Here is a 14,163-nt window from a genome sequence, read left to right on the forward strand (position 1 = left end):
GTGTCAGACATCTGTTGACCTCTGAGGGACTCCAGCCAGTCTCCAAGAAACTGACAAACATTAAGAAAATGCCCTGGCCAAAGGAAGTGAAGGGAGTCCAGCAATTTATATTAATGGCCAACTGTCTACACAGATTCAATGCACACCAATAAGTCTGTGAGCCCTTGAGACAGTTAACACACAATTATGCAGTGTGGGAATAGTGAGAGACTCAAGAAGCAGCATTTGAAAGAGTAAAGAAAATCATAAGCCAGGCATCAGTCCTGAGGTACTGCTGCCCTACAGAGCAGCTAGAGCTTCAGTGTGATGTCTCAGAAGAAGACCTAAGAGCAACAAAGTCAGAAGCCCACAGAATTTGCTATTGGAGCCCTGACAGACACAGAGGCTATGCACAGATAGGAAAGGATCCATGGGCTGTGGTATGTGGAATGGAACAACTCCAGCAGTTCATCTTTGGGCACAGCACAGTTGTGCACTCTGATCAGAAGCTATGAGAAAGTATCATGAAGTCATTGCTGAGAGCACCCAAGTGACGACAACCCATTATAGACTCCAGCATGCTGATGTACACACAAGGTATTGTACAAGAAAGTCACTACTGGCAGCAGATATATTGAGTGAGGCATACCTTCCAGAGCACAACACTGATGGCTTTGTGGAACAGGAGATAGAATCTATCAATACATTCACACTTTGGATGGGGGGCCCCAGGCAAACAAACAAAACACTGAATAGGGTGGGGTGCTACAGGCACAAACAGTTCATATTGCAAGGCTGGCCAGATGCCAAGGAGCAAGTACCTGCAGGTGAGGGTTGAGCTGTGTGTGCAAGACTCAAAAAAAAATTTTTTTTTTTAAAGGAAACTGAGCAGTAATCCCAGCAGATTTAAGAGAAAACATCATGAGATGGATACATGCTTCACACCTGAAAAAGGAGGCATAGTTAAGATGAGCTAGTCAGGAATTAACGCCCAATTCAGAGCAGAGCATACACAGAACAGTGTAAGATGTACAACAAATAAAGTAATCAACAGAAGGCGACTACAGCCTCACGAAATCCCATCTGAACCCCGGGAAAAAGTTAATTCCTGTTATTAAAAGTTACATGGTCAAAGCAGGTTACTACTCCAAATTCTGGGAGGTGAACTACCTGGAAAAAAACTCAGGCCAGAAGTGTCATCAGGAAACTAACGGTTCATTTTGCAAGATATGGCAAACCTGACCTACTATGCTCAGACAGTGGGTCACAATACACTACATCCAAAACAAAAAAAGACTCTGCGCCAAGTTGGCGGTCAAAGCCAAGAAACTGATGCCAAAGGCAAAACAGACAGGAAAGGATCCTTCTACCTGACAACATTGGAGCATCGCAATATTCCCTCCCAGGGAATAGAGAGCCGCCCAGGACAGAGACTGATAAGAGAACCAAGACTCTACTTCCCAGGAAGGACTGTCAGCCGCAGCCCAGCAAAGGAACAAAGGACAGTACACTAAAACAGTTAAGGGAATGCCAAGCTAAGTGGACATTCCACTACAACAAAAGAGCCAAGGACCTAAGGCCACTACACAGAGGTAAGCAAGTCTACAGTCCAACCTTCAAACAGCCACACAAAGCAGTGGCACAAGGTAACAGTTCAAGCTGCAATGGAACACAGGTCAAATAAGGTAGGTACAGATTCAGAACAGTGGCAGAGACAAAACAGAAGACAACTGCGGTGTAGTGATGGACGGGAAGGTGAAGACACAAGAAGAACCTCAATCATCAACTGGCCTGACACAGGAGAGTTGGAAGAAATTAAGTACATGAGCAATACAGAGGACCAATAGGACACCAACCAACAGAATAAAGGCAGCAACAGGATGGTAGCAAGTGCCCCACCAACAGTGATAACACAAACAAGAAGTAGGATACCAAAGACCAGCACAACTGAAGAATTATGAGGCCTAACAGGCAGCAATGGGATGGCTCTAAAGGCCACGTCCCTGTGGGTGGATTATGTATTAGTAACCTCTGGCCCCTGCAAGTCAAACGCTTGTACAAAAGAGACAACTACAATTGTTAAAAGGAAAGATGTAGCAACCTGCATGGGACTTGGAGGGAGGAGAACAGGCTGCAGGAGGGAAGAGTCTCTAGTAGGCAGTAGGCATGCACATGGCTAGACTGCTAGCTATAACGCTAAACTTATTTCTTTGACATGCACTGAAACTTTAAAATAAAACAAACTAGATTTTCAAAAATCAAAGCATGCTTTTGAAAATCTGGCCCTAAACTTTTTATAGGTAGTTTCCTATTTTAAGAAAATTAAATCAAACACAAATAATTTAAAAAAAAAATCCAGTGAACTTTGAGGAAGTTGAAAAATTCAGGACAAAGTACATCTTTAAAAATACTACCTAATGGCAACAATACCAGTGTAAATGCAATTTTTTTTCTTTGACTCACCTCTCCCCCATTAACATACTCCATCACAAAACACAAACGATCCTTTGTCTGGAAGGAATATTTCAAAGACTTAAAGAGAAGAAAAAACAAAAAAAAATTATCTTTACATATTAACCTGATTTCTAGTAATTAGTATGGTAGCAAAAATGTAGTGGTATCTTGTTAAACAGACAAATCTGATTGCTGGAATGTATCATCACTGTTTCCTACTTCTCTGTCTGAAGCACTCTACTATGAGAGCCATTGACAAGAAAAGTCTACACGTTTTGCTCACTCAGCAGAGCGTACATTAATAAGATAATTATTTTTTACTATGTTGCCATTAAAAATAAGCAGAGTTTTCTACTGGCATTTCTAATCCTACTATGAAATGAAATGTCTTCCTCACTTCCAAATGTGTAGTATTAGCCACACATTTTCCACCATAGTCCTCTCCTCATTCTAATACCACCCAAGTCAACTTTTTCCATGGTACCCATAAGAAGAAATATTATAATATTGTGGGAGAAGGGGAGCAAGGAGGAACCTTCAATGTGATCCCTATGTCTGTCTGTCTTATCTTCAGAGCAGTACTGCCTTTATTTTAATGTACTGTACAATGCTGAAGATTTTTTCAGTGCCACATGAATAATATATAGAATTATATATAACTTTTAAAAAGTATTAACATTTATTATTCATATAATTTAAAATCTTGACTTCCCAAGGTTTGAATGGCTCATGATGGGCCAAAGTCATTCCTGGTGTAAATCTGACTATAAATCCATTACAGATATGCATTTGGCCCAATTATTTGAAATGCAGTGTAGCAAGATTCAATGTAATTATGAAAGGATAGATCATGACTTAACAACGTACCTAGAGTAAGTAGAGCTGCACGTTGTTGTGCTGTCCCTAGAGTAGCCCAGGAGGGAGACTGTGGCTAAGGGAGTCAACTGCCCTGCTGTTCTCCCGGCTGCTCTGGGAAGGGAGAAAACTGTGCTGGATCTATACCTGGTACAGCATATAGCTCCCAGACATACCAGCTATGTGACCAGTGGTTTGAGGAGCAAGGCCAAGGCTTTGCCCACTCCCCACCCCTTGTACCCATATGCGTCATATTCTCCTTTGTGCTACTGGACAAGCTGAGCACAATTTGGCCCAAAATGTCTACTTGGTCTGCCAAGTATAGCTATAATGTCAGCCTCAGCCTCCATAAAATAGCTTTTAAAACAGCAAAATGAACAAGTTATCACAATAGGACATTATGCTATACACAGAGTTTATGATGAAATTGAATATCTGAATTATATATATGACTTTGAAGGAAAAAATTAGTACTTTTTAAAGGGAGAAACTAAGAAATTATATCAATGTATGCAGTAGAGACACTATTCCCTGAAGAACAAAGTTAATTTCAGCTTATCTTCCCCCCTATTTATCTTTATTTAAAAGAAGCTGGTCACAAATTTGACTAAATTTTTTTTGTTGGAAACTGCCGTTTCATCAAAACCAAGCTTTTTTGTTTTGACAAATTTCCTGTTTGAATTAAAAAAAAAAACAAGAAAACTGAAATTATTAGTGCCCCATTCTCAGCATTTTCAAAACAGAAGTTCAATTTTTCAGTGTGAAATCACTTCATTTCAAAATTCAATGTTTAGTAAAAATAGTTCAAAAATTTAAAAGTTCACAATCAAAATGAAACATTTTGAAATTAATTAAACAAAATGTTTTCACTGAACCAATCTAATATTTCTTTCAGATATTTGGTTCATAAAAATTTTCAGAATTGACCTGTCATCCCAGTTGGGACGAGGAAAGCTTTTTGAAATCTCAAATTCCTGCAGAAGGGGAAAACCACTTCCTGACCAGCTTGAGAAGGACTACAAGCGGGACTGGCTTGGGAAACTCTGGGAAGACCTATAAGAAGGCAGAGTTCAAGAACCAGAGTTACAGGATTCACTTGAAGCCGAAGATGAGGAGTTTTCTATTTACTTTCTGCTTAATGCTAAATAATAATTTTGTTAATTTATTTAATCTTTCTTGTTACAAACACTAACATTTTAGGAAATGACCTTCCAGACATTGAGTGTGGGTTTCTTTTATCTTGAGTGAACAAACAAATCTACAACTGGTAAATGATCATATCACTACTATTTGTTCAGCACCATAAGCATGGAAGGCACTTTAAGAGATGATGAATCTACCGTCACATGTTCTAGATTCTGAAATGGACTACGCCAGACATATTCTTGCCTATCTTTATACTCTGAAATTTAAGAAACTTCTGAAGTTCTCATTTCTCCCAATATACTTTTATAATAATGTTTTAATATATCTAGTTTAATATATATCCAAAAAACCTTTATCATCCATATATCCATTGCTTTCTAAATCGTTTGTTTATAAATCAGTTTATATATATAATTCATCATGTTCATATTATAATTAGCCTTATTTTCAAAAATAAGAAAGAAAAATCTATAATAGTCTCCTAGATTAACTTTACAACCCACTAAGCATTGTTTTTTTAACACAGTAGAAGACCAGAATAAAACTATTTGTTTTTCTTAATTTTCTGAAAATTTGACATCAATATATTTTTGGGTAAATTGAGAGTGAGGAGGGATTTAACTTAGTTTTATATTGGGAAGCTGGTTTCCTTAACTGTAGACTAACCTTAATTTGCAGTGAACCTCAAATGGATTTAATTTGTGATTCTATTTCCTTTATTTTGTTAATACATAATAAAAACGGTGAATACATTTTATTGTCCATATTACGTATTTTAAAACATTTAATCAGCACACAGTACACAAAGATACTGAACTATTGTTATTCTACTTTATGTTTGCCAGGCATAAACATGTGTTTCAATATCATGCCTTCAATTTCTAACCATTTAAAATCCACTTTCTTCTAATTAGTCTCTTGACAATGTGTAAAAAATTCTACAACTCAACAATTTTAGTGGATAAACGAATCCACACAAAAAATTCAACATTAAGTTTACAACTAACTTTTTTGCTTTCATATAATTTAAGCTCTATCAAACTATTAGATCCATTAGTATTTCTAAACCACAAACCTTAAATGCATTTTCCAAACTCTAATATTGTTTACCATAAACTCAAGATATTTGCCACCCTAAGTCACATGAGTTATACAAAGTTTTAAAATGCATTTATTTACAACTTCTTTCCAATAATTGTATATCCCTCAGGTTAAAAATTACCCATTTAAAAAAATTATTCTGTATTCCCAATACTTACCGTTAAAAAAGGGTGTCTAGTGTTTTTTAATACTCTGCTTTCTGTAAGAGTGTGAGCCACTTCATCCTGAATAACAAAGGGTTCAACATGAATTGAGAGATGAAAATTAAATATAATTTATAAGTCTAATTTCACTACTTCAGGAAAGACAAAGATACAAAATCGTAAAATGAGATAACAATTATCAAAACTGAATGTACTATTTCTTTTCAAAGAATTCTATCATTCAAATATATTCTAAAAACACAGGTAGAAAATTAAATGTAGCTCTTAATGTGGAAAAAGATGAATTAACACACCCTGTATTTGAGTCCCTATTTTTTCTAGCGCTATGGATGAATTATTATACTACTTTCTGTATATGAGGAAATTATTAAAGAATTGATGGTTTAAAAATACAGACAACTTATGGTCCTACATAGTCGTTCTGCTGTGAAGCATCTAGTATTACACATGTAACAGTCTACAAGTTTTTATTAATCATTAACGATTTATTTTTGTATCAAATGCAAATGGATAAAATTTGGGAGGCAATTGCATGTATTACACCCAAATTAATCTTAATATGAAAGAAACTAACATTTTCAGAGGCTCTCTAAATTTTTACAACTAACTCATAATTAGAGTAGCAATAAATCTCTAAATAATAAATTAGAGTTTTAAAATAATTTAACTCAATAACATCAAAAACATAAGTCCGATTTGCGGTTCACAAAGAAAATTCCTTAAAATAACCCCTCTGCTATCTGCATTATCTTAAAAAGGTAGGAGGGTCAGCAACTTACTGTGTGGGTTGCCTAGCAACTGCTGAATATCATAGTGAATGGAAGATTAGTTTGGTGCGAATCAGAAATATCAGAAATAACAAGCAAATGCATTTGTTCAAAGTATACTTTTTAAATAGCAATAGAAGTAATGAAAATGTAACACTATTGCACTGTACATATTAATTAGTCTAAACTATGAAGAAAAGATACCTTTAAGCTACAAATTAACCAAAGATGGCAGGAGTTATAAATTGTACTGAAAAGAAGACTGTCAAAATAAGAAGTTAAAAATAACAGCAACAAAAAGTTAGTGGTTAAAACTTTATGGTGTCATTTAGTGTATGAAAATGAATAGCACTGAAATGTTGGGTGAATGTAATACTACCACATACAACAGGAAGGCATTAAAACAGTGGGGGAACTATGAGGATTTTCTAACACATTTTTAGAAGTTTATCAAAAAAAACTTCCATAAAGAACTAGAAAGGGCAATGTCACGTTACTTTTTAGAACTCTACTTCATATACTTTGTGAATATTCCCCTCCCCCTTTTTTATTGTCTGAAAGTCTGAGAGTAGATTTAGTATCCATGAAAAACAACAAGAATTCCTCTCTCTTCACTTCATCATTATTTTTCCGGAAAGCATTTGATGATATATCAGAATATATTTCTGGCTCCAGCAATTCACACTTGAATCTTAACACATGGATTGGCCCTAACTTGTTACAAATCTTTTTCATATTTTTCCTGTTCAGTTAATTTAATAAAACATCTGAATACTTCCCTAAACCTTAAATAAATGTTAATATCAATTTTATATCTTAAATAAAAGTTTACATCTGCTTTGACTCCTTTCCCAAGAAGTCTAAGATACAATTTGAGTCCCTTGCTGCTGAGGTGACAAGCAGTTTCCATATCCACACTCAAGAGAAGATGAAGCGAAGCACAAATACTACTATGATTAGGGATGGGGGAGAAAAGGTCTTCCTTTTCAGTGTGGAAACAAACTACTTACGTTATCACCAATAGGATGACTCTCAAATGCCCCTTGATTTTCATGGGGAAAAACAACTAGTGAAGTACAAAATTTACCTATTATTTAAGATTTATGGAGCTGCTGAAACATTGTAGAGAACTTAACATTCAAATAACAAAAGTAAATAAAATGACATTACAATTCTGCTCTGAACAGTGACTGTAAAAATGGCACCCTCGGATTCAACAGATCTGCTGTCTGTTTTTACTACATCATACATGTTTATTTTTAGTTACTGAATAAGGCCCTCACCCTGCAAATAGTTAAAACGTGCATAACATTACTCGTATTAGGTCAATGGAACCACACACAAAAGCAAAATTAAACACATATTTAAGTGTCTGTAGGATCAGGGCTTAAGATTTTAGTGCACTTTACGCTTGGTACCTCTGCAAAGATCACACAGCTATGAGTATGCAAGGAGGGCTCTATTCCCACTTGCACAAAACACACTGACAGAATTGTTTAAGTTCCAATCAGTTATAGCTATGCAAACCCATTATAGGTAGGAGGACTGTGCAGGTTTATTCAAGGGCCTACTTTGGCCTGCAGAACCTTTATTAGTGGTGATGTGGGAAAAAGGACTGAGGCTTGATTTCTCAGGTTGAATTCACAGGACTAAAAGTTAGGAAAAAAACTGTATTACTTGTAAACTGAGCACATTTCAAAACAGCGAAGATTTTCAAAAATAGGAGCGTTAAGTCATTTAGATATCTGCCTGAGTTTCAGAAGTGATGAGCACCAACCAGCCCCAACCGGATATCAATGATCAGTATTCTATATATGGAGATGGGAACATAATATAAGGAATCTCTGACACATAAGCAAACATGGAATCCCACAATGCCATTTGAGACACATTTGGTAACAATACTATAAAAATCAAGTTATTCTAATTCTTATCTTGCTTCCTCACTCCTGGTGTTCAATTCTGGCACGATTTTCATAGTTGTTACATCACAAACTTTAGACTTAGAGATTAATACTTTATTTCATTTGAAAGCTAGGATTCCCAGCTGTTTTAGGTAGCACAGAGCATTAGAATGGGATTTTCAAAAGCACTAAGCATTGGCCTAATTCTGCTCCCATTGATTTCAATTAAACCTGAGTTTGGCCAACATGGAATGCTGCTGAAAACCCCATTCTTGAGCAGATAAGAAACTAAGAGGCAGATCCTTAGATGGTGTAAATTGACACTGGAGCACCAGTTGAGGATGTGCCTCTTAGTTTATAGTTTTAGCGATTCTCAAAAATCATGCCAGAATTTAAGTGGTGGGAAAAGAAACAAATTAAATTAAATGCAAAGTTTAGGTCCAATATATCTCACTGTGCTTGAGGTGTAAACAAATGTGTACAAATGAAAGGCTGGGAATTACCAAAGATTTCTAAATTTTGTTTATAACCTCAATGGTTCATGAAGTATACGGTATTAAAAGCTGTCAATGATCCCATTGGCCCAGGATTTAATAATACTGGTAGCAAGTTCCAGACAAATGCCATGTTTGATCTGTCACGAAAATTGAACTGGGCAGATACCATACAACCCTCCCATAAACAGCTGTGCCATTACATCTCAAACCTGACACATAAACACACCTACTGTTACAATCATAGTTTTCACTAGTGCATATTATACCAAGCTGTTAGTCAACTATGTGATGTACTTAAATGAAGACTAGGTTGACACTGAAGAACTTATTTTAACTTGTGCTCTTAAGTGTCAATTTAAGCACTGCGCTCCAGAGGTTAAATGCTATCATTATTTATAAATCTCTGTGGATATATTTGATGTTAGTGTGCCAATCAACTGTGCCTACCAGCCTGTCATATTTTTGCATGTGGTGGGAAGGGAAAGAGAATCTACCAAATTTTGTCTGAAGACCCAAATATATCCCCCATTCTAAACTTCACCAGGACCTCACATCATCACTACCACCCTATCAGCCATGGAAAACTGAACACCACTGCCTCCAAAGTTATTAAAAGTAATCTAGAGAGGTCAAAATTGAGAGATTAAGGAATGTGTTGCTTCCTCAGACATTAAAGCTACTCGGTTAACATGGGTGAGACCAAACTAAACAAAAAATCTGGGTCTCCAGCACTATCCTAATGGGCAAGCTTCTGCTCTCTGAAGTAAACTGAGTAACTTCATTGATCTCAACAGAATTACTTTAGATTTTCACTAGTTTAATGGAGAGCAGAACCTGCTACACAGAGATAGAAAAATAAGTATGTTATTTTAACTTTATTTTAAGTTCTGTGTTACTGCAGCAGCCATCAGCATAAAAAAGGGAAGCCAAAATATTGGTTTTGTCTAACGGATATAAAAGCCACCCCAACTATGGCACTTTTACACTGGGCAAAAGGGCAAGAAAATGGCTTAAAGGGACTCTAAAGGCCCTGTATGCAGCCAGGTAAGGATTCTCTCAGCACAGGAACTAAGAAAAATAGCCATAAGACTGCCTCCTGGGGACCCCTACACAAGCACTAACATAAGGGCCATGCTGAGGACAAAGGTGTTGGGGGTAGGGCTGCTCTGAAGAGCACTTACACCCATAGAACAAACAGAAGCAGCCACTGTACACCCACAGGGTTGTCTAAACTGCATTGAGAACTGTTCTAGCCCTTGGAGCTGTCCAGAATCAGGAAGACACAAAGCCACCATAGCCCCCATCCTCCTTGGCTGCAAGTTCTGGCATATCACAGTTCATCCCACAGTTATATTTAAAAGCAAAAATGTATAGAGTGATATTTTAAAAGTGAAATCTATAAAATGCATGAGAAAAATCTGATTAGAATTTTAGGGTTATCAGTTTTGCCAACCCCAGGCACTCAAATATCACGAGTCAGGCCAACAAAAATCATCAGATTGGGGTTCTTTGGATTTGCCTCCTGACATTGCAGCATCTAGAGTTTAAATTTTTAAACTTTTCCATGTGACAAGAAATTTACTTTCTTTAAGATGAAAGATAAAATTCTCACATAATAATCTGATACCAGCAGCTGGGGTTTTCATAAACCACCAAATATTGCAAAGGTCACAATAAGTTACTGGGCACAATACAGGGGTAACTAGGTGAAATTTAAGGGCCTGTGTTACACAGGAGGTCAAGCTAAATGATTTGACGGTGCCGCTGGCCTTGAACTCTTTGAGCTACACTCTACAGCGGGGTGGGCAAACTTTTTGGCCTGAGGGCCACATCGGGGTTCCGAAACTGTATGGAGGGCCAGGCAGGGAAGGCTGCGCCTCCCCGAACAGCCTGGTCCCTGCCCCCTATCCACCCCCTCCCGCTTCCTCTTCCTGACTGCCTCGCTCAGAACCTCTGACCCATCCAACCCCCCTGCACCTTGTCCCCTAACCACCCCCTCCCAGGACCCCCCACCCCTAACCGCCCCCCCCAGGATTTCCCCCCCAACTCCCTGTCCCCCGACTACACCGACCCCTATCCACACCCCTGCCCCCTGACAGCTCCCCCAGGACTCCCACGCCTATCCAACACCCCCTGTTCCCCATCCCCTGATCACCCCCCCACCAACCTCCACCCCATCCAACCGCCCCCTGCTCCCTGTCCCCTGACTTACCCCCGGGACCTCCTGCCCCTTATCCAACCCCCTCGCTCCCTGCCCCTTTACCATGTCACTCAGAGCACCAGGACCAGCAGCCAGCCCCGCCGCCACACTGCCCGGCAGGAGCTCGCAGCCCCTCCACCCAGAGCACTGGCGGCACGGCGAGCTGAGGCTGTGGGGGAGAGGGGACAGCAGGGAGGGGCCGGGGGCTAGCCTCCCCGGCCAGGAACTCAAGGGCCGGGCAGGACGGTCCCATGGGCCGGATGTGGCCCGTGGGCCGTAATTTGCCCACCTCTGCTCTATAGCTACACTACAGCTTCTCCAGCCTACATAGCCACCGCCACTTGCAGGGGCTGGAGTAATTTAGCCAATGGGAGAGCTCTCTCCCATCAGCTTAGAACGGCTACATGGAGAATTTACAGCGACAGCCTAAGAATCAAATCACAACAGTTGGCAATACCAGGCTAGTCAAACAGTAAGTTTAAACTATTTGATCCTGCCCCTTTAACATCAGCCCTACAGGCATAAACTTCAGATTTTTCCTGTCCCACAGGAATTGAAAGTTTTAATTCTTTATCCCATGAACAGTTGCCTCACCTAGCAACGCAGGGAATAAAATATAAGCTATATTTAATTTCTCCACTTCACACAAATTACTCTGAGAATGATCCCAGTTTACTTTTAAATAATCTTTTCCTGTAAGCCTACAGTACTTCTCACAGTACATTTTCTTCTTATTTAAACCTGACTTGCACAATCTGTCTGATGCTTTCCTAAACATAGATCCAGACGACCACAGCAAGGATGCATCCAAGTGCTTTCTGTTCATTAGATTGGTAAGGCAATGGAAAAAGTCACATGAAGTACAAATGTTAAGAGAACTTAGATCCCTTTACAAACCTATAGTTACCATCAGAAACCACAGGTGTTTTGCCTCTTATATATGGAATTTCCCACCCAAAGGAATACTTGAGCAGAAAAAATATTAAAATATAAGCTTACCTTTGCAATAATAACTTCTTTTTTCAAAATCTTCATCGCATAATATTTTCCACTTGCTTTCTCTCGGACCAAAATAACTTTGCCAAAAGTGCCTTTCCCCAGCAGTTTTAAATAGTCAAAATCATTCATTGTCTGGATGGAGCAAAAATCAAGAATAGGATTTGTACTATGCAGATTCTGATTCTCTCTCTCTCTCTCTGTATGTATGTATCTATCTATCTATAGATATGCACATTTGGTGCACTGCCACTACCAAACAGTACCATTGACAGGAAGTTAAGACCAAGTTATACAAATAGTGAAATTCCACAATCAAATTCAGAATAGTGAAGAACATTTTAGTTTAAGGCTTCTACTACATTCTTAATGCATTCATTAATATAATTATTGCAGTTTATATTCTCTAAAAAAACCTCCAAAAATATAATATAAGTGATCTTATATATCATATGTAATCATTCTTAGCAACAGCACATGCAGAACAAATTAGTCTTACCTCTGAAATTCATGGATTCTGCCAGTTTAAGAAAGATTATCAACTCTAGCAGAAGGGAGTGAAGAAATATGGCCACTCACAAGCTTCCTTTAACACCAGGCTGCTGCTGGCTCTGGACTATGGGTTTTGTTTGTTTGGTTGGTTTTTTTTTAAAAAAAAAACACCATACATGATCCACTAACTGCAATACAATGCCAGTAACAGACCTTGCAGCTTAGCACCAGCTGTTGGCTGATTTAAGTCTTTGGGTATAGAGTTTACTGCGTGATTGTTTTCAGAACCAGCCTGGTGTTTATGTTTGCATTTTTATTTTCTTTCACTTAACTAAACTTCTACAAAATGGATTCCAAGAAATCAAAATATTAGCAGCAAACAGATCTGGAAACCTTCATATCTATCGATATAAGCAGGAAGGGTAAAGAGGCTGATGAATCTGTTGAGTCTACCATCGCTCACTCCGTCTTTACATGATGGGGTTAGTTATCCTGAGGAAACCATCCTGAAGCCTCTTGATAACTCTTTAAAAACAGTTTTGACATTACAGAAGGCACTAATAAAGGGTGTCAAGATACTGTGAACACTGAATACAGACTGAAAACATGAAAACAGAAATTGCAAATTTAAAAACTACATAAAATACTCTAGTTTAAGAAAGTCTCTAAAAAAAATTAAAAATCTGGAAAATAAGGAACCCAGAAATCACCAACTGTTAGAAATCCAGGAGTGTTTAAAAGGGGCCAAGCCAGAGAAAGGCATTTAGGAGCTGCAAGTAACAACCTAATCCACTAAATCTGATCTTGTCAGTGAAAGGGTGCTCCTCATTCCTGGTTTTGCTTTGAGAGAAATGGTATTTAATGATAATTCTCCCACAACTTGGCTATTCTCAACACACTTCCATGCCTAGGTATTTTTGTTCATGCCTAATAAAGACCGTGTGTGCACGTGCATGTACACACACACACACACACACACACACACACCCTTCTCTTATGAAGGAAAAAAGAAGATTGCTTGTATAGACAACTAGGCCTCTCATCTGTCACACATCTCAAATGACAACGATGCACTAGGCTGCTTTTCCACATACATGCCTTGCTAAGGGCTTGTCTACACTGGCAGCACTTTAATGTGGCTTGTGTGGTAGTGGCGCACCTCTGGGAGAGCTCTCCCAGCGCTCTTAAAAAAAAAAAAACACACACACACACCCCTCCACAAGAGGCACGGCTCCCAGCGCTGGTGCACTCTCTACACTGGCGCTTTACAGCGCTGAAACTTGCTGTGCTCAGAGGTGTGTTTTTTCACACCCCTGAACGAGAAAGTTGCAGCACTGTAAACTGCCAGTGTAGACAAGCCCTAAGTGTCATAAATTGGGGGGAGGGGAGAGAAGCGAGGGAAGAGACTCTCCCATAAAATAACCTTTGGTCCCAGGTAATGTGTACTCAGCTGGGAGCCAGAATACTATGGGTTCTGGTCTCACCTCTTCTACTGATTGGTGTTAATATTTCTATGCACTGTCTTCTTTACTGACCAAGGTCTCATATCCCTACCCTAGGGACAGGAAACTATCATTCCCCCCAGATTACAAATAAGGTAATTGAGAT

At 38.6% G+C, this 14,163-nt stretch overlaps 1 protein-coding gene across 17 annotated transcripts in view; it reads right to left on the bottom strand.

Moving 5' to 3' along the window:
- AKT3 (AKT serine/threonine kinase 3) overlaps nucleotides 1-14,163 on the bottom strand; it is a 261,533-nt gene that overhangs the window by 84,166 nt on the left and 163,204 nt on the right. For all 17 annotated transcript variants that reach the window (XM_043543356.1, XM_043543358.1, XM_043543354.1 and 14 more), the window contains 3 exons: nucleotides 12,067-12,198; nucleotides 5,694-5,759; nucleotides 2,443-2,511 (listed from right to left, as the gene is read on the bottom strand). In XM_043543356.1, the coding sequence (XP_043399291.1) occupies nucleotides 2,443-2,511; nucleotides 5,694-5,759; nucleotides 12,067-12,198 (267 nt within the window). The remainder of the gene's footprint in view (nucleotides 1-2,442; nucleotides 2,512-5,693; nucleotides 5,760-12,066; nucleotides 12,199-14,163) is intronic.

The sequence above is a fragment of the Chelonia mydas genome, chromosome 3 (genome assembly GCF_015237465.2).
Source record: "Chelonia mydas isolate rCheMyd1 chromosome 3, rCheMyd1.pri.v2, whole genome shotgun sequence".
Lineage (NCBI taxonomy): Eukaryota > Metazoa > Chordata > Testudines > Cheloniidae > Chelonia > Chelonia mydas.